Below are 26,856 nucleotides of genomic sequence, written 5' to 3' on the forward strand. Positions count from 1 at the left end.
CCTCAGTGGATGTGCTGCTGATAAACCTCATCAGGGGGAAACTGCTTCCTTCTGCTCACGTCTGGATAACCACACGACCTGCAGCAGCCAATCAGATCCCTCCTGAGTGTTTTGACCTGGTTACAGAAATCAGAGGGTTCGCTGACCCACAGAAGGAGGAGTACTTCAGGAAGAAATTTGGAGATAAGAAGAAGGCCAGCAGGATCATCTCCCACATCAAGACATCACGAAGCCTCCACATCATGTGCCACATCCCAGTCTTCTGCTGGATCACTGCTACAGTTCTGGAGGATGTGCTGAAAACCATAGAGGGAGGACAGCTGCCCAAGACCCTGACTGAGATGTACATCCACTTCCTGGTGGTTCAGGCCAAAGTGAAGAAGGTCAAGTATGATGGAGGAGCTGAGACAGATCCACACTGGAGTCCAGAGAGCAGGATTATGATTGAGTCTCTGGGAAAACTGGCTTTTGATCAGCTGCAGAAAGGAAACCTGATCTTCTATGAATCAGACCTGACAGAGTGTGGCATCGATATCAGAGCAGCCTCAGTGTACTCAGGAGTGTTCACACAGATCTTTAAAGAGGAGAGAGGACTGTACCAGGACAAGGTGTTCTGCTTCATCCATCTGAGTGTTCAGGAGTTTCTGGCTGCTCTTCATGTCCATCTGACCTTCATCAACTCTGGATTCAATCTGCTGGAAGAAAAACAAACAACCTCCCAGAAGTTTGAAACAAGAGAATCTACAGAGAAACACTTCTACCAGAGTGCTGTGGACAAGGCCTTACAGAGTCCAAATGGACACCTGGACTTGCTCCTCCGCTTCCTCCTGGGTCTTTCACTGCAGACCAATCACACTCTCCTACGAGGTCTGCTGACACAGACAGGAAGTAGTTCACATAACAATCTGGAAACTGTCCAGTACATTAAGAAGAAGATCAGTGAGAGTCTCTCTGTAGAGAAAAGTATCAATTTGTTCCACTGTCTGAATGAACTGAATGATCGTTCTCTAGTGGAGGAGATCCAACAGTCCCTGAGATCAGGAAGTCTCTCCACAGATGAACTGTCTCCTGCTCAGTGGTCAGCTCTGGTCTTCATCTTACTGTCATCAGAAGAAGATCTGGATGTGTTTGACCTGAAGAAATACTCTGCTTCAGAGGAGGCTCTTCTGAAGCTGCTGCCAGTGGTCAAAGCATCCAACAAAGCTCTGTAAGTAAATATGTAATTTTTTTCATATTTGTTCAAATCCAAGCACACAGGGAAAAATGTATTTGTTTTGTCTTCATGAAACAATAAAACTAATTTCAATAATAATTTTTCAGACTAAGTGGCTGCAACCTCTCAGAGAGAAGCTGTGATGGTCTGTCCCCAATTCTGAGCTCCCATTCCCATAGTCTAATGGAGCTGGACCTAAGTAACAATGATCTGCAGGATTCAGGAGTGAAGCTTCTGTCTGCAGAACTGGAGAGTCCTTATTGTACACTGGAAACTCTCAGGTTAGAATTCAGACAGTCATTTATCCTTCAGCAATCAAAGGTATAATTGGCAGTTTTTTAATAATTTTAATTTTATATTTCTGTTTTACCTTAAAAGAAAATGTCTTGTTTGGTGCATTGTATTCAACACAAGCTCACGTTTAATTTGCCGTTCCTTTGTTTTTTCATTTTGACATACTGTATTAACACAACCTAAAATAGTTCTGTATTATACTGCACAATACATTGCAAAATTAATACAGAACTATAATTTATAGAAAAACAAAGTTTTATACATGCATTTAAATACAATGCTTTGGTGTTTTTTTGCAAAACTGTTTTAAAATAAAGACAAAACAATCAGGTTTCACAGTAGGATGCCACATAAATGATTTGTGCCACCTCAAAAATTCCATTCTGTCCGTGGCAAGACAGCGGAGAACATATCACATATCACTCCACCTGCTGTTCATGTGGAGACAGCATTTATGCCTCTGTCTCAGTTTAGTGGCTTTTTGGCAGTATTTGTCACCTTTCATCATTGTCCATTTTTTTCTAACACACACCAAACAAAAATAAACAAACAAAAACCTTCACACTAACTACTGTGTAAATTCTCTGTTATAACTGGTTTTCCTTGGCCTTTTGAAAAAAAAAAAACCTGATAAATTATACTGGTCAGTAGGCCATTTTGACACAAGGTAAAAGAAAGATTAAGCAAAGGTACATCTTACTGTTTTGTCAAATCAGTCTTGATTTGGATTCATTAGTCGACTCATGAGTGTTTTCTTTTTATACATCAGAATTTGATTTATTTTGGTGTTACTCAAAAAAACCTGGTGAAACTGACTATTTCTACCTAAACAAATAAGATCTTTAAATCTCAGTCTTCTCCAGGAGTTTACAGTTTGGTTTCTAATATGTTTTTAAACACAAATTGCCCTCTCGCCCTTGTGGGTGATCGATCCTCCGAGCTCAGGTCCTCTAAAAGAGGCCTAGGAGCTTGAGGGTCTTGCGCAGTATCCTAGCTGTTCCTAGAACTGCGCTGTTCTGGACAGAGATCTCTGATGTTGTTCCTGGGATTTGCTTGAGCCACTCACCTAGCTTGGGAGTCACAGCACCTAGTGCTCCAGGAAGAATAAGCTCTGACCTCCGAGTACCACTGCTGTTACCTTCACCCTCCACATTTTCTCGAGCTCTTCTCCGAGCCCTTGGTATTTCTCAAACTTCTCATGGTCCATCTTCCTGATGTTGCTGTCATTCAGAACCGCTACATCTATCACTACGGCCGTCTTCTTCCATTTGTCTACCACCACTATGTCTGGTTGGTTATCCATCATCATTTTTTCCATCTGAATCTGTAAGTCCCAAAGGATCTTAGCTCAGTCATTCTCCACCACCCTTGGGGGTGTCTCCCATTTTGACCTCTGGACTTCCAGGCCATATTTGGAACAGATGTTTTTGTATGGCCACCTGGTTATGGCATTACATTTATGCTCTGTTCAGCCACTGGTAGGATTTCTAGATATCAGCCATCTCTGCTATCAGCCGGTGGTCCATAACGTGCAGGGGCACATGCGGACAGAGCGCTGGTAGATCCCGCACTTGATGGTGACTTGTGCTATGGGCTTGAAGTTGCCCTCTAGTGTTGTATGCCACATCACCATTGAGTTCCTGATGAAGGCTCTCAGGGTCCTGTTTATCTTGTCTCGAGCGACTGCTTGGTCTACCAGTAGCTGGTGTTTCGTACCTTTGGTATTCTTGCCAATCCCTTTCTATGCCCCATTCATGTATTAAACTATGTGCCTGTTCATCTTAGCCTCTATGTTGACTCACAGGAGCTTCCATGTGGTACTGAGGCAGGTTATTGGTCGGTAGTTCAATGGGACTGGTCCCTTCTGGGGTTCCTTGAGGATCAGGACTGTCCGGCCTTCGATTAGTCATTCCGGGTATCTCTCATCAACTAGCAGCTGGTTCATTTGTACTGCCAGGCACTCATGGAGTGCAGTCAGCTTCTTGAGCCAGCAGGTATGAACTATGCCATGGATATTGTCCGTAGTGCTGCACTCATCTAGCAGATCTTCTGAGGGTACTTCACTTAGTCGTGTTAATTGGCTATGGAGGATCCCGGTTTTACAATTCGCATGATCATATCTTTCAGTTCAGTTCCTCTCGTACTCAATGATCCTTCTTCTATTGCACTTGGGGTTTGGTACCCAATGTCGGGTGGGGATTAGGGCTGCCATGATTAGTCGACTAGTCACGATTACGTCGACTATCAAAATCGTCGACGCCTAATTTAATAGTCGACGCATCGTTTAAATGCCGTAAAATCCTGAAAGGTGCAGGAATACAAGTAGGATTTAAGAGTGTAATAACGGACTGAAACAGAAGATGGCAGCACTGCGTGTACAAGGATAAACGCCAAGGACGAAGAAGAAGAAGCAGTCTCCGTTATCATGGCTACTCGGCAACGGAACTCGAAAGTCTGGGAGCATTTTGACCAAACAAAAGAAAAGAATGTCCAATGCAAAATCTGCAAAATGGAACTTGCCTTCCATGGCAGTACAACAGCGATGCACGAGCATCTAAAAAGGAAGCACGTTGTGGCATCCAACGACGAAGTGGTACAGTCGCCTCGGTAAGCTAATTGGCTAGTTAGCTGCTAACATTATCGTAAACAGCAAGCTGCTAATTATTTGTGCTGTCAGCGTTAATCTCGTTAATATGATGTTAACGCCATAACCGCATTAACGCGGCAAATCCCCGTTAGTCAGTGCCGTGCAGCCCTCGCACCGTGTTATCGAGCTAACGGGGATTTGCCGCATTAACGTCGTATTGACGAGATTAACGCTGAGAGCACTACTTATTATTGCTCATATTAATAGCTGTTAACGTTGTGTTTCAGGACTGCTAAAAAAATACGTTCGTCTTCAATGGACGACTTTGTCACCAAGCCACCAACGTGTACACCTCGGCAAGCAGATGTCCTGACTGAATCAATCTTAAACATGTTGGTGACGGACATGAGACCCCTGTCTATGGTTGATGATCAAGGTTTCAAAGAGATGATCAAGCAGTTCAACCCAGATTACCATGATAACTATCTACCAGGCCGATCCCACTTCACCAAATTGATGGAAAAGAAATATGATGCTACCTTTGAGAAGGTTGGTCTCTCTTTCTCTCCACTCTCTCACACCACAAACACAAAATAGCAATTTGTATTAGAATTTAATACATTTCATGATGAAATAATATTAAGAGCTTGCTGACTGAGCAACCAATAAATTAATCTTGGTTAAAGCATGTAATGGAAAGTTGTTTTTTTTTTTTGTTTTGTCTTTTACTGATATGTTGAATGTTTGTTGTTTAACATACGTAACTGGATTTGATGTAACTGAAAAAAAATATACTGTAATATATTTCCCTAATGCTTACTATTGTTCCAAATCATCTCATATCTTTAGGTAAAGCAGACTCTTGGTGGTGTCAAAGGTTTCTTCACCCTGACTGCTGATGTCTGGACCAGTCGTGCAACAGAAGCCTACCTGGGTGTGTCTTGCCATTTCCTGAGTGAAGATTGGAAGATGAAGAGCTTCATCCTTGATACCATGCCTCTTGAGGAGAGGCATACTGGTGCCAATATAGTGACATGGATGGAAGAGGTGCTAACAAAGTTTGAGATCTTGCCTGCCAAAATAAAAGCAGTAGTACATGACAGTGGTTCCAATATGGTGGCAGCAATGCGACTGCTTGAAGAAAAACATGGATGGGCCTCTATCCGCTGTGCTGGACACACACTCCAGCTCATAGTCAATACTGCTCTCAAAGACACCACCATAAGCAGAGCACTAGGTGCTGCTAGGCAGCTAGTGGAGCACTTTAAGAGAAGCGAGCTGGCTAGTACAAGACTAAAAATGAAACAGGAGCAAATGAATGTGAAGAAAAATACACTGATCCAAGATGTCAGTACAAGATGGAATAGTACATTCCACATGATAGAGAGACTCCTCGAACAGCGCTGGCCTCTCACTGCCACCCTTTCAGATCCCGAGGTAACGCCAAGGGGGAAACACTATTTCGACTTGAAGCCAGACCAGTGGGCGCTACTTGAAGAACTGAAGCAAGGTTTGGCACCTTTTGAGACTGCTACTGTTTACCTTAGTGGACAGCAGTACACAACAGTTTCAGGTCTTCCACAGGTGGTCAAAGGGCTGACACGGGCTGTACACCAAAGCCAACTGGAGACAAGCTCAGGAAAATCTTTCATTGCCAGTGCAGAAAAAGGCATAAAACAGAGATGGGGGAGTATATGCACTTTCTCAGCAGATAAAGAAAACCCTGTTATTCTCGCAGCTGCCTTGGACCCCAGATACAGAAAGTTGAAGTTTTTGGCTCCTGAAGATGTCATCAGAGTGCAGGGGACTGTTGAAGTGCTTGCTGTCAAAGAAGCAAATGCTGGGACACATGAGCATGCAAAAGTGCAGACAGACAATGGTTCAGGTAGAACTGAAAAGACTGCTCTGGACAACCTCCTTGAGTCTGACACAGACAGTCAGGGTGACAATGAGGAAGCAGCATCTAAGGAGGACCAAGATGTCCAAGTTGTGAGAAGTGAAGTTCAGCTGTACTTTAAAGAAGCCACAGTTTCTAAAAAGGATGATCCTCTTAAATGGTGGAGCGAAAATGAGGGACGTTTCCCCACACTATCAAAGCTAGCTAAATCTTTTCTGTGCATTCCTGCAACCTCCACCCCATCGGAGCGGATCTTCTCCACAGCAGGGAACATCTGCTCTCAAAGAGAGCAAGCCTTTCTGCAGAACATGTAGAAAAGCTAACTTTCCTGGCTATGAACAATAATCTCGTGTAGATTGCTATACTGACTATATAGTCCCAAAGTTATAGTTGTTGTATGTTAAGTATAGTTGTGAGGACTGAGCACAAAATGCTATTGTTATATTTTTTTGGTTTGCTTCAAACTTGAAATTTCATTAAAAGTTTAATAAACTATCATCTTGTCTTTATTTTTAGTTTCACATACCTTAAACACTTAAAGCTGTAAGCTAATGATAGTTATATAAGAGCAGATGCATGCTGCTGCAATAATCTGTACGTTTTACGTCCAATGGATGCATGATCCGATTAGTCGACTAATCGCAAGAATAATCGGTGACTAGTCGACTATCAAAATAATCGTTTGTGGCAGCCCTAGTGGGGATGATATCTCCCCCCTGACCCATCGTCTTGGCTCCCCCCTTGCTGTATCCATCAATGTGGATGTTGGGTATCCAAGTTTCCACTGGTCCCTCATCCTATTGATATAACCCATTCCACCAGGGTTACTTGCGTAGTAGCATTCCAACAACGCCCTATTTTCATCTCTTGCCAACCGATGCCTTCTTGTTCTAGTAGCCCACTTCTCATCAGAGTGCCCTGGTTTCTTCACTCATGCTAAATCATTGGTTTGCTCCTGTTTGTATCATTTAAAAAATATTGCTAAGCTGAGTCCCATTGAATCACACGCAGAATTACAAATGGTCATTTATGCATTTGTCTCATCTCATTTGGATGATTGTAATTTTTTGCTGACTTGTATATGTAAAGCCTCTGTGGATCATCTACAAGTTGTTCAGAATGCTGCTGCAAAGCTTCTGACCAAGTCTTTTAAATACTCTCACATTACACCTCAGCTGATCCAGTTGTACTGGCTCCCCATAAAATTCAGAATCCACTTTAAGATTTTCACTTTGGCATTCAGGGCTCTGCATGGACAATCACCAACCTATGTCAGAGATCTTTTACATCCTTACATCCCCAGCAGGTCCCTGAGGTCATGTGATCAGGGCTTGCTGGTTGTCCATTATACAAAGCTGAAAATGAAAGGCTACAGAGCTTTTGTAACTGTAGCCCCCAGACTCTGGAACTCCCTTTCTTTAAGCCTAAGATCTGTGGACTCAGTGGTTTCTTAAAAAAAAAAAAAAAAAAAAGCTAAAAACTCATCTTTGAAAACTTGCTTTTGGTTGATTTATGTTTTTATGTTTTAGCTTGTCTGTGAAGCACTTTGTGATTTCTATCTTGAAAGGTGCCATACAAAAAAAAAAAAAAATTACTTCCTTACTTTCTCAACATCAAACGTGGACCTTGTTAATCCAGCATGCCTTCATATTTATCTGTCTCGCTCATGTCTGTGGTAGACTTGCTTAGCACGGGGGGTCTAGGCGCTATCCAGCTGCTGCATATATGTGTGTATACATAAATATATATGTATGTCTCTCTCTATATACAGTGGCTTGCAAAAGTATTCGGCCCCCTTGAACTTTTCCACATTTTGTCACATTACAGCCACAAACATGAATCAATGTTATTGGAATTCCAGGTGAAAGACCAATACAAAGTGGTGTACACGTGAGAAGTGGAACGAAAATCATACATGATTCCAAACATTTTTTACAAATAAATAACTGAAAAGTGGGGTGTGCGTAATTATTCAGCCCCCTGAGTCAATACTTTGTAGAACCACCTTTTGCTGCAATTACAGCTGCCAGTCTTTTAGGGTATGTCTCTACCAGCTTTGCACATCTACAGACTGAAATCTTTGCCCATTCTTCTTTGCAAAACAGCTCCAGCTCAGTCAGATTAGATGGACAGCGTTTGTGAACAGCAGTTTTCAGATCTTGCCACAGATTCTCGATTGGATTTAGATCTGGACTTTGACTGGGCCATTCTAACACATGGATATGTTTTGTTTTAAACCATTCCATTGTTGCCCTGGCTTTATGTTTAGGGTCGTTGTCCTGCTGGAAGGTGAACCTCCGCCCCAGTCTCAAGTCTTTTGCAGACTCCAAGAGGTTTTCTTCCAAGATTGCCCTGTATTTGGCTCCATCCATCTTCCCATCAACTCTGACCAGCTTCCCTGTCCCTGCTGAAGAGAAGCACCCCCAGAGCATGATGCTGCCACCACCATATTTGACAGTGGGGATGGTGTGTTCGTTTTGCATTTTGGCCAAAAAGTTCCATTTTGGTCTCATCTGACCAGAGCACCTTCTTCCACATGTTTGCTGTGTCCCCCACATGGCTTGTGGCAAACTGCAAATGGGACTTCTTATGGTTTTCTGTTAACAATGGCTTTCTTCTTGCCACTCTTCCATAAAGGCCAACTTTGTGCAGTGCACGACTAATAGTTGTCCTATGGACAGATTCCCCACCTGAGCTGTAGATCTCTGCAGCTCGTCCAGAGTCACCATGGGCCTCTTGGCTGCATTTCTGATCAGCGCTCTCCTTGTTCGGCCTGTGAGTTTAGGTGGACGGCCTTGTCTTGGTAGGTTTACAGTTGTGCCATACTCCTTCCATTTCTGAATGATCGCTTGAACAGTGCTCCGTGGGATGTTCAAGGCTTGGGAAATCTTTTTGTAGCCTAAGCCTGCTTTAAATTTCTCAATAACTTTATCCCTGATCTGTCTGGTGTGTTCTTTGGACTTCATGGTGTTGTTGCTCCCAATATTCTCTTAGACAACCTCTGAGGCCGTCACAGGGCAGTTGTGGAGCTGTTTTGCAAAGAAGAATGGGCAAGGATTTCAGTCTCTACATGTGCAAAGCTGGTAGAGACATACCCTAAAAGACTGGCAGCTGGAATCACAGCAAAAGGTGGTTCTACAAAGTATTGACTCAGGGGGCTGAATAATTACGCACACCCCACTTTTCAGTTATTTATTTGTAAAAAATGTTTGGAATCATGTATGATTTTCGTTCCACTTCTCACTTGTACACCACTTTGTATTGGTCTTTCACGTGGAATTCCAATAAAATTGATTCATGTTTGTGGCTGTAATGTGACAAAATGTGGAAAAGTTCAAGGGGGCTGAATACTTCTGCAAGCCACTGTATATGTATGTCTATATATATATATATATGTGTGTTTGTAGAGAGAGAGAGAGAGAGAGATGGATGGATGGATGGATATTTTATCTGAAATAAAAGAAAAAGTGATTAAAAATAAACCATATTTTTTTTGAAGTGTTAACACATGTATTGTCGTTTTGTTGTTTTGTGTTTATACAGTCTATCAGGCTGCCTGATCACAGAGGAAGGCTGTACTTCTCTGCTTCAGCTTTGAGCTCCAACCCCTCCCACCTGAAAGAGCTGGACCTGAGCTTTAATCATCCAGGAAACTCAGTCCAGAGTTTGTTGGCTGTACTGAAGGATCCACATTGGAGACTGGACACTCTCAGGTATGGAGAGAATGTCTGATAGAGGAGGAAGAGCTGGAAACATCTGCTGTGTCCTACATTCAGTTCCTGATTGTTTCATGCAGATGTCACATGTCACACATGAAGGGGTGTTTTTTTCTTTTACATGCCTCATCACACGAGCCAAGGTGTAAAAAAAGCAAGGCACGAGTCATTATTAGCAGAGGTTTGTGGTTGAAATCTTGGCTCACCCTATTATATGACACATCAAGGTCACGTACTACAAGATGTGTAAGATGTAAGTCGGGGTAGAGGTGGGGAATAGATCTCAAAACTGCATTGGAGGTGGCAGGCAGTGTGATAAGCCCCCCCAAAAAATATTGCCATCCTCGAACGAGTGAAGAGTGACCTTCATCCTTTAGATAAAAATGTTTCCTGCCAAGGTGGCTTGTCTATGTTGTGCCATGCGTTTATGAAGTTGCTATTTGTAAACACTCTTGAGGGAAAACTCCCGCTAGGGTTTGAATACTTGAGAATTTCCATTTCATTTTTGAAACAAAGAAGCTTCTCGGATAAGAGGTGAAATGTATTTAAGAAACTTAAACAGGTCCAGTTGCTTTTCTTTCCAAGCTCTTTAGATTAACATCTCTGTCCCACATCTTGGGTAGCACTGCTCAGTGCTGTCAGATACTCCTGTATGGGGTGCCGTCAGAGTCTCTTGTATGGGGCTAAACTGTCATCCCCGACAGGAATGACAGCTTAGGCACCATTCTTCTGTCACTCACCACCTCCACTGGGTCCAGAGGGCATCCTAAAACAGAGCTGGCCCTCCAGATCACCCTGTTCAGTCTCTTCCTGTCACCAGCAAAGATGCTGACGCCCCAGCAGACCACACCATAAAAGATGGCTGAGGCCACCACAGAGTCGTAGAAGGTCTTCAGGAGAGGGAACTTCACTCCAAAAGACCTGAGTCTCCGCAACTGGTACAGCCTTCTCTGCCCTTTTCTGTAGAGGGTGTCTGAATTGTGAGTCTAGTCCAGTTTATTGTTCAGATGAACACCAAGGTACCTTGTAGCTATCCACAGCCTCAATATCCATACCTTGGACATTGAGGCTGTGGAGGATGTGTGTGCCTTTGGAAGTCTACAATCAGCTACTTCTTTTTTCTAGTGTTGATCTGGAGGTAGTTCTGCTGGCACCAGTCCACAAAGTCATGGGTGGGTTTTCGGTACTCCCTGTCGCCCCCATCAGTCATGAGGCCGACTAATGCACAGTCATCAGAGAACTTCTGAAGGACGCACTGGGTAAACTTGTGGGAGAAGTCTGCATTGGAGATGGTGAAGAGGAACAGTGCCAGAACAGTTCCCTGTGGGTTCTTCCTACTCCAGATGACCCTGTCCAACATACAGCCCTGAGCTCTCATGTACTGTAGTTGGTTGGTGAGGTAGTCCAGTATCCAAGTAGTGAAGTGATGTCCCACTCCTGAGTGCTCAAGCTTGTACTTCAGAACTGTGGGAAGATTGGTGTTAACGGCACTGGAGAAATCAAGAAACATGATTCTCACAGTTCTCCAAACAGTGTCCAGGTGAGAGAGGGAATGATGTAGGAGGTGAATTATGGCATCATCCCCTCCAATGTCAGGCTTGTAGACAAAGTGAAGTGGGTCCAGTAAGTGAAGTGTGTCCAGGGGCCGAAGCTGTGCCAGGACCAGCCCTTCCAGGGTCTTCATCAGGTGGGATATCCGAGCCACCACCAGCTGTTGAAGTCCTTTGGACATGGAGTCTTCGGCACTGGTACAACACAGAGCCGTGGAACTCTCCCCAGCCTCAGGCTCAAGTTGAAGATGTGCTCCATCACCCCACACTTTTTGATCTGCATATGACCTGACAACCCTTGAGCTGATGCCGTCAGGAGCCGCTGTCTTCCTGGCTCCTCAGTTCCCTCCCAACATAAGTTGATTATTTTCAAATCCAACAAATGCTTCAATGGACTGACAGATCAAGATTAATCCAAATCACCAGCAGTTTGATCCATCCACAAATGGATTGAAGTGTATTTGTGAAAATGTTGGGCTGTTCCTTTATCAGTATTGAATAGTATGTGTATGAGAGCCATGTAATATCAATGTGTGCATGCTGAAAGAGACTGTGCTGGTCTGACCCCCCTCCTCCTTTCAGAGTGAAGCCTGCTGGAGTCCAATGGTTGAGACCAGGTCTGAGGAAGTGTAAGTGTTTTTTTAATGTGATTCATGAAAACAAACCATCACACATTCAACCATCCTTAAACTGTCACATCACTCATTCACATCTCTGATGTCAGGAGTCATCATCAAAGTGTCAATCAATGAACAGATGATGGATCAATAACTGCAGCTGGATTGTGTTTGTTCTCTCCATCAGATTCCTGTCAACTCACAATCGACACAAACACAGTACACACAAACCTCAAGCTGTCTGACAACAACAGGGAGGTAACACATGTGGAGGAGATTCAGTCATATCCTGATCATCCAGACAGATTTGATTACTGGCCTCAGCTGCTGTGTAGAAATGGTCTGACTGGTCGCTGTTACTGGGAAGTCGAGTGGAGAGGAGGGGTTTATATATCAGTGAGTTACAGAAGAATCAGAAGGAAAGGAGACAGTAAAGATTGTTGGTTTGGATACAATGACCAATCCTGGAGTCTGATCTGCTATGATGATGGTCCTCATTCTGTCTGGCATAATAACGGAGGAACATCCATCTCCTCCTCTTCCTCCTCCTCTGTCTCTAACAGAGTAGCAGTGTATGTGGACTGTCCTGCTGGCATTCTGTCCTTCTACAGAGTATTCTCGGACACTCTCATTCATATCTACACCTTCAACACCACATTCACTGAAACGCTTTATCCTGGCTTTAGATTCAGGTATCTTGGCTCCTCGGTGTCCCTGTGCTGAGTTGACTGTCCTCCTGTTAGAGCAGAGTTTCCCAGAGTGTGGGTGCGCACCCACTAACCGGGGGATGGGGGGTGGTAATAATAAAAAAATTTTTTTTAAAGAACGCTTGGACATTGCTAGCATAATGGACAGGTTTTTGACGGGGCTTCCACACCAACACAAAGCAGGAGATAAAGCATCACTAAATGTTTCCAAACAAACTTCCTTCCAAGCCAAATACTAGAAAATATGAAGAAGCATATCCTCCCTGTGGCTTCGCTTGCACAAGTGCTAATGTAGGTCTCCGCGACAGAATTAGTTTCCCTGAGCACGTAGTGGGCTCACCAAATCACAGACTAACAGAATCCCTCATTTTTGATTTTTAGTTCACAAACACTTCTTATTATGAAAAACTACTCCTGACATTTTGGAGACATTAGCTCTTTATACAGTAAAGTTACAGTGGAATGCAAATAATATCAGGTTGATCCTGCCACAATTTATTCCCCCTGTCCAAGTCACGGACAAACAGTATCCCACAGTTTTTTATGTTTTTGAACCCATTTTGGACAGTGAGGCATTTTTTGAAAAATGTATTGATAGCAATATTGAATATTATTACACATGGCGTAATTAATTTACGTGTTTTCCCCCCCCCCTAATGCCTCTGTCTTACTAATTGGAGGGACAGCAACTGCGTGTGTATAAGTAAGCATGTAAAAATTGCTGATAGTAAGATTAACAGTAACAGTATTTTGTCTCTATTCGCCATTGTAGAAGTTCATCTCATGTAAACAATAACGTGGCGCACAGCATGACATGAAAAAAGGCACATAGCTTTGATTTTGCGTGATGAACTCTGTTTTTGCGTTTACATGTGGACGAGGAATACGGAGTTTTTGACAGGTTTTTATAAAACCTGACAGGAGTTTTATAAAAATCTCAGTTTTCGGTGATTTGAAAAGCCATTTACGTGTGGACGAATGTTCCAAACGCATATAAACAGCAACGTTTTAAAAAAGACCCGTGTAGGTGTGGACGTATCGTAAAAGAGTTGCTAGTGTATTTTATTGCTACATGTAATTTATTGCAGTTTACTTGTATTTGTTTAATTGTTTAGTTCAGTCTGTACATGTCTGTCTCTTTCACACAGAAACGCATTTTCAGATTCATAGATTCAATCAGTTGATGTTTGAAACTGTTCTAAATGATCCCTTGTAAACTTCTTCCTCTTCAGTCCTTTAAAGATGGAAGCTACCATTATTCCTGGATCCACATGTTGTTCTTCTGTGTTTTTTCCACTGAAAGCTTCACAGTGAATATCAGTATGTTGTGTTTGTCTGAAGTTCAGTTCACAACCAGTTCTTATGCATTTTCAACAGGTCTGAGATCATTAAAATGAATCCAGAAGTTTGATTTCTCTTTCTTAATGGGATTTTCTTCATTATGGCTGACTAAGTGGGCATCCAATAGTACTCAGTGTATGACATATTAAAGACATTCAGCATCTCTCATGTTTCTGTCATTCTATAAAATCAGCTGCTTTTAAAAACTGATCAAATCAAAGAACCATGAACTTCCATATTGATCAGATCAATAAGTACAGCTCTGATGTCACTAACGACGTCACCCCTGGTTTCAGCCAGGTAATGGCAGTCATTCGATAATTCGCGCTGATGTCTATTCCACTTATATTGCATTTATAATATTTTATACCATGACCGAGGAAGCAGATTTCTGTAATCACCATCAATAAAGAAATGCTGAAAGATGAAAGATGCTGCAACCCAAGTTAATAACAAGGTACATTTCTATGAATATGAGAACTTTCCAGGAGTCATAGGCTACATCAACAAAACCCATATTCTGACAAAACCTTCCACCACCCATAGTTTTCCATTAATGTCCAAGGTATATGCACTCCCCAGTTAGTTTTTGAATGTTGTTGCATGCTGCTAGGTGCCACTAATGATTCCCTGATTTCACTTAACTCATCATTGAGTGCTTAGTTTGAAGATAGAGATCATAATGGATTATTACTTGGTTAGAGTGGGTATGTTCAAAGGAAATTTTTGTTCACATCATACTTGCACCCAATTACACCTGAGCAAAGGTGCTACAACCAAGCCCGTATGTGCACTAGGGGTCTAGCTGAGCACGTTTGGTGTTTGGTAGAGTCCTTTTTTAATCCCTTTAAAATACACTTTGATTCATGCCAAGAAAATACTGCATTGTCATTATTGCAAAAACTTTTCTTCAGAACTACCTAAAACAGTATAGATGTTCATACCCTCCAATACTAAAAATTGACAATCCAGATGTACCTTCAATTCCAGCAAACCACAGACAAGGACTTGCTTACAGAGATGCTTTTGGACTGTGCCACTTTAAGCAGCACTTTTTGACATTTACCTTTTCATTGTTCTGCTGGAAAATACATTTTTCATGTATCTTCATGTCATGGTCACTTTACTGCATTCTAAAGTGTATTTGTGTCTTGGATATTAAAGAGTCAAATCAAATCACTTTTATTGACAGTGGGGATGGTGTGTTCAGAGTGATGTGCAGTGTTAGTTTTCCGCCACACATAGCGTTTTGCATTTTGGCCAAAAAGTTCCATTTTGGTCTCATCTGACTTGTTTTTGCTCACAGGTGGAGAGTGCTTTCGAGCGCTTTCCTTATAAAACGCCATTTTTACCGTTTCTGCCCACAGTAAATATAAACAACGAGTATATTTCAACACTTCAAGTATATATTCAACAAGTATTCAGAAAAAAAAGCATATATTTTTTATCATACCTCTGGTTTTACATGTCCTTCTATGGAGGACCACAAGGGCCACGCACATCGAAATAAAAAATTCTGTGCTTAATTAATGAATTGTAGAATAAAATCTGCGTTTGTAAATTCATTTTTGAACTCCAATTTAATAAACTGATTTTTAAAATGCTTTTTAAGTCTTCATTTCAAAAAACATTTTCAAATTCCACTTTAATAAACTTCATTTCAAAAAACATTTTCGAATTCCACTTTCTTAAACTGCATTTCAAAAACCTTTTTTGAATTGCACTTTAGTAAACTGCATTTCAAAATCCATTTCCCTTTCCTGTTCGCTCAGGGATTAACATGTGGATTAGCAGTTGGATTAACAACTTCATTTTAAAAATCCTGCTGCTATTCAAATTAGCCACACCGTGGTATGTAAGGAGTTCTCTGATTGGTTGGACAGACACGGGCTGTCTGCCTGGATTTTTCTAGCTCATAGCTTCGCCCTGCCAAAAAGCGTGTGTGCTTGTACAAAGGCCGTTCAGCCTCGGGATTTACACTCGGCTCGACACGGATATGTGAAGAATGAAGGGACCCTGCAGCTAAACGGAGAGCCCAACCTCTGACTGAGTGCCTGTTTACGCAGTCTGACCACCTGTTGAAGGTAACGTGCTAACGTGGCTAACGCTAGCGTCACCTCATGTAGCGCCGTTATTTTAAAGTCATTTAAACTTATGAAAATTTTACGTTGCAGCAGTACGAGCTAGCTACGTGTTTTGTAAGCTGCTGTGCTCTTCACAAATAAAGCTGGAAGCAGCTCAGACTATTAGAACCAGCACTGAGGCCTGTTACATTTATACAGTGTTAGAGGAATGGCTGCAACCTACAGCCTTTAAACTAGCGATTAAAATGCTGACAGTAAACTCGTCAGTCCAGATGTTACCACATTACTTTATGATACTTAGAGTTAAAACAACTGAGACAGGCTGATTAAAATAACAGCTGTCAGTTCTCTCATTCCTTATATCAAGACTGGAAGATTCAGCGCACTAACACAGTGCGCTGAATCTTAGCTTTGAATGTCCAGTATATTCTAATCAGTGCAATGTAAGCATTCACTGAACCTATAGTATCTACACCTGTGTGGCAAATGTGTGGTAAAGACACAGATAATGAAATTTAATAATTAATACAATATACATCATGAGAAACGAAAGCTGAAATTGATTCAGTTTAGTACTTTTCTCTGTATGCTCTGTGATTATAAAGGCCTTAAATTCTGTGATACATAGCACACTGTGTTAGACGCTGGGATTTGATAAATTCATCATAAATACAACTTAAATACAACATAACATACATACAACATTACAACATAAATACAACAAGCACGAGAGGGGAGAGAGGAGGGACAAAATAGACAAAAACACTTGTAGTTACACTGAGTCAGCCGAACAGGCAAAGGGAAAGTGAAATCGATTCATTAAAATCCTGAATCGATTTTTTAATATAAATTTATTTTGCCCGAAATGCCAGAGTCTCAGGTGAAACCTCACAAAATTTCAACAACCACCAAACAGCTAAGACAGTAAATGAGAGCAGGTACACGTATTCTGCACAAGGACGTAAACACACAGCACGGACCTGCGGATCAGAATCAGTGAGATGTCACCTTTCTCACCTGACGGCATGGACACGGTCGGGGCTGAAAGCCAAAAGCTCGCTGATTCTGATGTTTCGGCAGGTCCGCGCTTTGTGTTCACGCCCTTTTTGCGCTGATTCTAAAGCTGTTAGTTTGATCTCTCTCCAAACAATATTGACTGAAGCAGCAGCAAAAGAAGATCCAAACTACGCTCACAATAAAGCTCAAGATCCTGTTGAGACTTTTCAAAATAAAAAGAAATCACGTGAAAGAGTATGCAGAGTATTTACGGATGAGAAGCAAAAAAGTTACAATTTATGTCTAAAAATGTATCGTTTCATGCATCCGTTAAAACACTTGACTCCAGGTACACAACACCCAGCTGGAAACACTTCACGCAAGTCGAGCTGCCCGAGATTCACAGAATTTACAGAAAATGTTACATTTTTGTGATTTATATCGTTATCGGACGATATATGTCTTATATCGGGATATGAGATTTTGGTCATATCGCACAGCCCTAGTTAAGAGACATGGTTACAACGAGGATTTCAGACTCCATTCTGTCAGTCACACAGTAGAACTTGGGAACAGAGCAGCTGCGAAATCTGTCTTTGTTATTATGCTCAGCGTATTTTTAGTTTATATTTTGACTGCACAATTGTAAGCTTTTTGTTTTGCACTAAAACAACATTGTTTTATTTTATTTATGGAGCACTATTATTTAATAAATGCTGATAATTTTTTTCTGAGTAGTTTTTTCTTGTACATCTACGCTGTATGTTAATAAAAGTGGATATGTGAGATTTGGGACACAGCTTTGACTAAGAACTCTCTTTTTGTTCTTACTTTATGGCTTTAAAAAATATCAAGATATATATCATATCGCCAACCAGCTAAAGGATATCGAGATATGAATTTTGGGTCATATTGTCCAGTCCTAATATGTGCTGTACTGAAAAAAGAGAGGTTAAAAAAAGATTACATTTTTGTAATAAAATTATTTTGTCATTATTCACTAATTATCATCAGTTTGTGTCTTTAGGCTTTCCTCAGATGATTCGGGGGTACAGAGGAAAGGAGAACCTTGTTGTGGTTCAAATGCAGATGGCATTTCACATGCGAGATCTTGGGAATCAGGCATGGAGGTGCTTCAGAATGGGGACATCAGTGCACAACCAGGTATGTCTTTAAGCTGGTATATGACTATTTCTAAACTAACACTGACAACAAAACTCATAATGTCATGTTGCTGTTGTTTAGCGAGCCATATGTTTCAACAGCATTTTAAAGCAGACATGGATTAAGAAATGGCTGACAACATTTGAGGTAAAGCAAATGTTTCATCTATAAAACATATTAACAAAGACTAGCTATCATAATGTAGCATTGAATTTCTCTGCTGCGGGATCAATAGTCTAATCTATTATCTTAAATTGATTACATACCTCGGTTTATATAAAAAAACAAGGTCAGTTTTGCTTAACACCTAGGAAATGGTTTGTTTTATTAACATATCTTGCAACACTTAATAAATGTACTACTACAAAAGCAAGAGTACTGAGTGAATCATAATTTCTAAGGAAATATATTTTTCCAAAGCCAAACAATCCATCTGTCATGATCCTGGGTCATGTTGACCCAACAGTCTTAGTTTTCGTCTGTTTTTGTATTTTGTTCTTTATGTATGCCATGGTTCATATGTTCATATGTTCTGTTAAGATGTTGCTTATTTGATTTCCCGTCGTTACCCCCTGTGTGCCCCTCTGTGTATCTGTGAGTCTTTCAATTGTACTTTCCTTAGTACAATCGAACATAGAGCACAAATCGAGTTAAAAGCCAATCTAAATAAATGACTCTTAAGCTGCTGTTTAAAAGAACAAATACAAACAAGGCAACATAATGATAGAGGCAGAGCATTCCATTACCTGGGGGCCACCGCTCTAAAAGATCTATCACCTCTGGTCTTAAAACATGTTTGTGGGACTGCCAACAGGCTTTGATTACATGATCTCGGGCTGCAAGAGGGAGTGTGGGGTTCTAAAAGATCAGAAATTTAGGCAGGAGCGCCACGATTCAGAGCTTTAAAAGTCAGTACTAAGATTTTAAAATTAATTCTAAAATGTACTAGAAGCCAGTGTAATGAGCATAAAACTGTTGTAATGTGCTGTCTTTTTTGTGTCTTTCTAAAAAGCTACTTCTAGTACAATAAGAGATTTCAAAATTTCTACTGTCAGTACAAAAATGGCTTCATATCGGCACCTTTAACTAAAAAGTATTCTAAATGTTTGTGAGTGATCTCCAGTGAATTGCATCTTTTTAATCATCAGAATCAGAATACTTTATTAATCCCGAAGAAAATTAGATTAGGAAATTAGGTTTCTGCAATAACATCTGTAAACCCTGATGATAGTTTATTATACAGGTTATGGAACAGCTTTGTGATTATTCATTTATTTTTTGTTATTCAAACTGAATATGTTTCCAATATTTATCTTTCACTTGCAGGATATGGAGATGTACTGCACATAGACCTTTTGGACTACGCCAAGCAATTAATCTGCGAGAGGAAGAGTCTTCACTGGTACCAAACCAGGAATTCAGAGACATGTGCCAGCACTTCGCTCTCGCTCTGCAGGCCTACTTGTTGTTCCTAGAGTATTTAAAAGTAGAATGGGAGGGAGAGCCTTCAGTTTTCAGGCCCCTCTTCTGTGGAACCAGCTTCCAGTTTGGATTCGGGAGACAGACACTATCTCTACTTTCAAGATTAGGCTTAAAACTTTCCTTTTTGCTAAAGCATATAGTTAGGGCTGGACCAGGTGACCCTGAATCCTCCCTTAGTTATGCTGCAATAGACGTAGGCTGCCGGGGATTCCCATGATGCATTGAGTTTTTCCTTTCCAGCCACTCACTATGTGTTAATAGACCTCTCTGCATCGAATCATATCTGTTATTAATTTCTGTCTCTCTTCCACAGCATGTCTTTCATCCTGTTTTCCTTCTTCACCCCAACCGGTCGCAGCAGATGGCCGCCCCTCCCTGAGCCTGGTTCTGCCGGAGGTTTCTTCCTGTTAAAAGGGAGTTTTTCCTTCCCACTGTCGCCAAAGTGCTTGCTCATAGGGGGTCATATGATATGATTGTTGGGGTTTTCTCTGTATTTATTATTGTGCGATCTATTGTACAATATAAAGCGCCTTGAGGCGACTTTTGTTGTGATTTGGCGCTATATAAATAAAATTGAATTGAATTGAATTGAATTGAACATTTTAGAAAACTGTCAGTTTTCTTTGCACACCTGATGGTTGCCTTGCTGCATACCTCATGCTAGTCCGAAAATTCACAACTGCCCTGAAAAGAAATGCAGTTCCTACACCTTCTACATTTGCAGAGGCAAATGACATATACATATTTCTGAAGAGAGAGACGATGGAAGGTGAATCATTAAAAATTTCCAGTGACCAATAAAATCATACAACATTGTTAACATTTATTTGTCCTTGTTTACAATCAACAGACAATTTGAAAATTGTGTGACCAACAAAATACAATAAAAACATGGAACTGCAGACTGTAGCAACATTACCACTTGTAGCCATATCGATTTGCAAGATGAAGGCCTGACTTGAGGAACTTAACAACATCAGATGTGGAAGGCCTTTAGTATGGGTCATAGCTCACCAAACCACCAAGAAAACTGTGTGTCACTGAGATGTGTAGGGCATGTGGTGGAGTTTTGGTGGTCATTAATGCAGCCAGTTCTCTTTGTGTTTTAACAACCCATGGAGCAGAAGACGTCAGGATCTTCAGATATGTGGCTCCAAGGGACCGCATGTCTGTCTGGAACAAGGCCTCTCCAAACATCACTATGCATTCAGGGGCCATGTAAAGATATATGTCACCAGTTGGACCAACAGCCTAGGCAGTGAACATACTTCCTTGACAAGCATCACAGTGTCTCTTATGTTTGCCATGCCCCAGTCTGTCAGGACTGCCTTCTTAGATGGGTGGTATATACTATAAGGTATACATTTGAGAACTTTCCAGGTTGTCTAAAATCTCACAAATGCTATCAAAACTGTCATTCCCCATTATATCCCCATTCCACTGAAGAAAGTGGTACAGACTAATAAAAGTAGGGCAGGGCAATATGGCCAAAATATTTATCATGATATATATTTGAAAATTTGTGATAACCATATAACTGACGATATAATTGATGGGAGATAAAATGGTTTACAACTCCACAACTTTATTAGTGCAAAAAAACCCCATCAATTTATTTTCACTTAAACAAGCAGCTGTTTTTTTATGTGCATTAAAGCTATATAAAACTTTAACAGTACAAACACAAATTCTTTGCTGACAGTTTAACCATTAGTGATGTGTTGGTTGCGAACGAAACGGCTCTTAGAGCTGGATCTTTGAAGTGAACGATGCGAACCGGATCCTTATTGGGAGCCGTGTTTTGTTTGTTGTTGTTTTTTTTTTCTTTCTCTCAAACTCTCTCCCTCTCTCACTTTTTTTTCCGCTTCACTCCGCGCGTGAGCCTTGTGCTTTGCGCTGGGAAGAGGGGGGAGGGGCGGTAGTTACATTCAGTAGCACAGGAACAGAGCAGGAGGGAGAGACAGAGAAAGAGAGCCAGGGACAACAACGTCACATTAGAAAGGTATAGTAATCATCCACAACTATTTTCAGTTGCGGATGATAAAGGATTCAGAAAGTTCATTCATGCAGGCCAATATGACAGAGAATGTGCATCTTCTTTTTATTTTCGTATTTTAATTTATATTTAACTGTGTTGTGATTTGCAGTGTTTTGTTGTTTCACTTTAAATTTGTTTAAAAGGAAAATGCTGAAAATTTAAATAGTTAAAAGCTGAAATGTAAATAGTTGTTTTTTGTATTATATGATTTATTTCTTACATTTTATGTGGAGTGAATAAATAAAAGTATATTTACGGTGGCCCCTAGAGGCAAAGCACGTACAAACCCTGAAGCGCGTACAAACTCCACAACACGTAAAAACTCCACAACACGTAAACTACTCCATAGCATGTACAAACTCCAAACCACATACAAACTCCAAAACACGTAAAAACTCTAAAACACGTACAAACCACAACAGAAGTGCTCCAGGATGCTAGGCGCAGTGTTGAGCTTTTGTTACCTAGTGGCTACACAAGCCAAGGAGTACCAACGACCGGAGTTGGTGTGTGGTAGTAACAGGTAAATGAAATTTTGTTTTAATTATTTGAATGTATATATATATGAGTGCTTGTGTATAAATACACAAACAATACACATATGCTTTTAATTGTGTAATTTAAGTGATCTAGGTAGCTCTGTTTTGGAAGTTCAGTTAACGCTAGAAATGTGTTTTGGAGGTTACTTTGGAATTTGTACGTGCTTTGTCTCTAAGGGCCATGGTATATATTTATATATAAACATATATAACTAAAACCACGTTTTTTTGTTTTTGTTTTTTTTTTACATTAGTAATTCCTTTTGTGCATAATTTTATATTGTTGTTAACAGTGTTGGGTAAGTTACTTTAAATTAGTAACTTAGTTACTACACATACATGTAAATATGTTATAGATAACATAACTTGTATGTGGTTTTACTGAGGATTAGTTATGCTCAATTTCTTAATACTGGCAAGAATCAGAGACTAGAATAACACTGATTCTAATAATGGGCTTCACCAAGTGTCTGATCATGGTGGATGTGTGTGTTTCAGTGTGTGGTGCTTAATGGGGGTGAATGTGTCACATGGGAGCTCCTAATCTCAAAGAATATCTAACAAACATGCATTTGTATGTTTTCACAAAAGGCTTTGCATAAAATAACTAAAGAAATAAATGGCAATTTACTGAGTTTTAAAAACCATTTGAATTAAAAAATTGGATTGTGAATCAATGTTCATGTTAAAATGTCCTAAACACAAATCTAACTCAAGTAGAATCACATAAACTGAATGAAACATGAAGTGAATTACATCCACATGTGATTGAATGTGAATTTTCTATGTTAATATTACGATCCTGGGTCTCTGACCCACCGTTTTGTTTACGTTTTGAGTTCCTAAGTTATCCCTTTAAATTTTTAGTAATAGGATTATCATTTGGTTGCCTCAAGTTTAGTTTACTTATGTTTCACTTTGGTCTTCTTAGGCCTGCTGTTTCCTGTGTTATTGTGAAAATCCCTGTCTTGTGTGCATTGTGTCTAGTTTTGCTTCCCCTTGTGTCATTAGGTCTGATTTGACCCAGCTGTGTTCCCATCTGTTCCCCATCCCCTCATTATCTCTCTGTGTACCTTAAGTCCTCTATCTTCTATGTTCAGTGTCAGGTTGACTGTTGTCTTTGTGTCATGTTTCCATGTAGCTTTGGCTACGTCCACGGGTATTTTTGAAAATTGAGATTTTTTTGTTTTTAAAAAAAATCCCGTTCACACATGCAGTTTTGAAAAAATATCTCCGTCCACATGTAAACGCTAAAACAAAATGTTGGCCAATCAGAAGTCTAGAAGCCTGGGAAGGAAAGACAAAACAGGATTTTGTGCCCTCACACAATTTAGAAAAAATTATACTGTTGTTAATCTGACTATCTGCAGTTTTTACACACATGTGTCCCTCCACTTAGAAATAAGTGTCAGAGTGAACTTCGGGATTTAGGCTGTGACAATGTCTGTTTTGAATGTAGAAGCCGATCTAATGTTGGTTTTGAATAAATTTACTTAAAAAAAACATACATTTATGTATGCTGTATGCATTTTGTTCATTCCTAAGCTGTGAGTCCCCAGCCAAAATACTGTCTTTAGTTATTAACATTTGAAATGATGAAGGCACATGAGAAGTAACACAATGATCTGCCTTTTCAGAAAAACAAAAACTTATCAGAAGTACTTAAAGTAGAAATTCATCTCATGTAAACAATATGCTGGTGCACAGCGTCGTGTCAAAAAAGGCGCACGCCTTTGATGTTACTTGACTAAATCTCAGTTTTCCTTATCCACACGTAAAAGCAAAAATGGAGTGTCGAAAATCTCCACCCTGCAGAGTTTTAAAAAAAAAAAAAAAAAAAAAAAAAAAAAAAAATCTCAGTTTTCAGTGATTGCAAATGCCATTTATGTGAGGACTAAAGGTGCAAATGCATAGAAAAATCTGCATTTTAAAAAATACACGTGTACGTGTGAACGTAGCTTTTTTTTTTTTTTTTTTTATCCACATCAGGTTTCATGGGGGTTTTTTTTATGTTTATCTTTAGGTTTCCCAGATTCGGTGATGGTTTCGCTTGATCTCTGACTTTTTGTTTCGTAACGTTTTATCAGCCTTATTAAAAGGCTCTCTTTTTGTTCACATTCAAGTTTTGCTCCACATTCCTTGGTGTCTGCATTTTAGGTCTGCTCCTCAAATTCTCACAGTCAGCTTCACAGCCTGACTGTGACAGTTTAGAATAACAATTAAAATATAATGAAGTGTTTTTCAAGTTCAAGAGGGAACCAAACAAGCTAGGACCACCCCAACTCTAGCCATTATAGTGAAAATAATCTTTCCAATCGTCTCAGTTTCAATGTGTGGGTCACTGTGATGTACAGATCTATAGGGGCTTTGTCTTAACCCAATCCTGGATTCTGTATAATCCATCTTAAGATAAAAATAAACATTCTGTTTACAGATTTAATTATTTCAGTGATCCACACTCAGTGCAGCAGCAATCTTCTGGGGAGCTTCTTCAGTGAACAAAGCAAGTTTTTCTGCTTTGACAAGTCTGTCCGAAAACAAAGTTAAGCACAATCCCTTCGACACTCTACCCTACCTACTTTAATGACATGATGTTTATTATATATGTACTAGACTTAGATCAGCGCACATTCAGCTGGTGTCTGACTACTTCACGGCCAGTATCTCTGTTACGTGGCCTTAGTTCAACCAAAATAGCGTTGATCCCTTTAATTCCAAGTCTGACTTGTGGTGGTGACATGTTTAAGATATATTTCATGAAAGCACAGCATCCATCAGATAACAGAAACAGGAGGTCAGTGTTTGGAATTGCTGAGTCTGCCATGAATTTAAGAAACTTGCTGACCTGAGTGGCTCACTGCCTTGCATTTTCATATAGTTTTCTGCTAGGGTTCACACCTTCTTAATGGGCCTTAAATTCTTCCACCATCCTTACTCATGAGGCAAGAACAGACATCATGTCAAAGTACATTTGTATAGCCCTCATATTTACGCCTTGGGTCTTTTACCTCAGAGGGATTTCATTGATAAAAGACACATTTTTCTTCAAGCTAAAATTTATAAGATATATTATTTAGCATAGTGAGGGGGTTTAGTGGGGGGGGGAAAGTGTACATCTGCCATCTTTAACCTGAAATAAAAAGGATCATTAAGCAGATTTGTTTGTCAAAAGTAACTTAAAGATATTTTCACAGTGAGGTGTACAATCACAAAAGGTAAACAATACTCACATTTGCACGCTTGGTTGTTGTAGCTGCTTGAGCTCAAGATTTCTTTCAGTTTCACACTCTAGCAGCTGCTTCACCACCTGTAGCTCTTTTAGCAATCAGGAGCAGGTGTTCTCGGGAGAGGACATCCCTTTTTTTGCTTTGCTGCATAGTAAGGTGCACTGCTTGGGATTAACACATTCGGGGATATCACTGTTGAATCACAAGCAACCTTGCTGGCAGAGATAGAAAAAAGCTGCATAATTGGGATTGTGTGGTCACGGGGAGCGTCATCGGTAGGGAGAGAAGGTTGTAGTTTTTTTTTTTTTTTTTTTTTTAACAGAGTCACCAGGAGCCTCCCTATCAGAGGGAGGAGCAGGCTGGTGTTTCAGTGTGGCATGGTCACTGGGAGCCTTGCTGTACAAGGCTATAGGAGAAGTCACCTTTGACCTTGCCTCCGGTGCCCTAAAGATGCCCTCTTCAATTACTGCATCATCCACTTAATCCTCATGTGAGACCATTCGTCGTGTGGGATTTGAAGTCCTCAGAAGTGCCAGTTCCTTAACAATGCGTCTGTCCCTTTACCATAGACATCTGCTGGGCCCAGTATCACTCCAGAGCTGTATACATGGTTGTGTGCTTTAGATCTAGGGCTGGCTCACCCACACACAAAAACCACACAGAGACAGCAACTCAAAAAGATACCTGTAGACCTCGTGGACCTTTTCCAGGTGCTTGTCAAGCCGATTAAGACATTTTGACTGACATAAGCAGACTGGACAGTCCAGATTTGCAGAAAAGCTTTAAAAAAAGCTGTAATAGAAATTGGATGTATAAAAAAGGTAGCAATTAAATGAATGCAGTGATTAGAAAAAAAGGTGTAGGAACAGTAAAGATACATTTAGTCTCCCTTAGAAGTTACTACTTACAGCTGTCTCAAAAGAGTAAGCTCAATCTCATTTACCACCTGCTCTGTTGCTCTTAGGCGTTTGACAATATCAAATGGGACGCTTATGTCCATTTCTGACATTGTGATGCCTTTGAGCTTTGAAGACGACAGCAACCTGTTGCTGTTCCTTTGTACTCTGTTGCTCCTCGATGTTCACAAACACCAACTGTTCACAAAAACAGGACTCATACAAGTACTGAAGGGAGAAGCACTGAATTATTAAATCAAAATAAGGCACATTTTGTTTTGTCTTACTTATAACATTTACAAATGTCCTTAAAAACAGATTATCTGCACTACTGTTAGCTCACTGCCTTGCACTGTCATGTGGTTTTCTGCTAGGGTTCATACCTTCTGCATGGGCCTTAAATTCTTCCACCATCCTTACTCATGAGGCAAGAACAGACATAATGTCAAAGTACATTTGTATAGCCGTCATATTTAAGCCTTGGGTCTTTTACCTCAGAGGGATTTTA

The 26,856-nt window shown here is 40.5% G+C and overlaps 1 protein-coding gene and 1 pseudogene across 1 annotated transcript; both read left to right on the forward strand.

The window, feature by feature from the left end:
- Positions 1 to 26,856, forward strand: part of LOC120434883 — a 145,297-nt pseudogene that overhangs the window by 42,887 nt on the left and 75,554 nt on the right.
- On the forward strand, positions 3,867 to 6,412 carry LOC116331811 (E3 SUMO-protein ligase ZBED1-like). Its single transcript, XM_039609010.1, has 3 exons — positions 3,867 to 4,114; positions 4,382 to 4,643; positions 4,944 to 6,412. Exons 1-3 carry the CDS (start codon positions 3,933 to 3,935, stop codon positions 6,303 to 6,305), a joined length of 1,806 nt encoding a protein of 601 aa, XP_039464944.1. The 5' UTR covers positions 3,867 to 3,932; the 3' UTR covers positions 6,306 to 6,412.

Source organism: Oreochromis aureus, linkage group 3 (assembly GCF_013358895.1).
Source record: "Oreochromis aureus strain Israel breed Guangdong linkage group 3, ZZ_aureus, whole genome shotgun sequence".
NCBI lineage: Eukaryota > Metazoa > Chordata > Actinopteri > Cichliformes > Cichlidae > Oreochromis > Oreochromis aureus.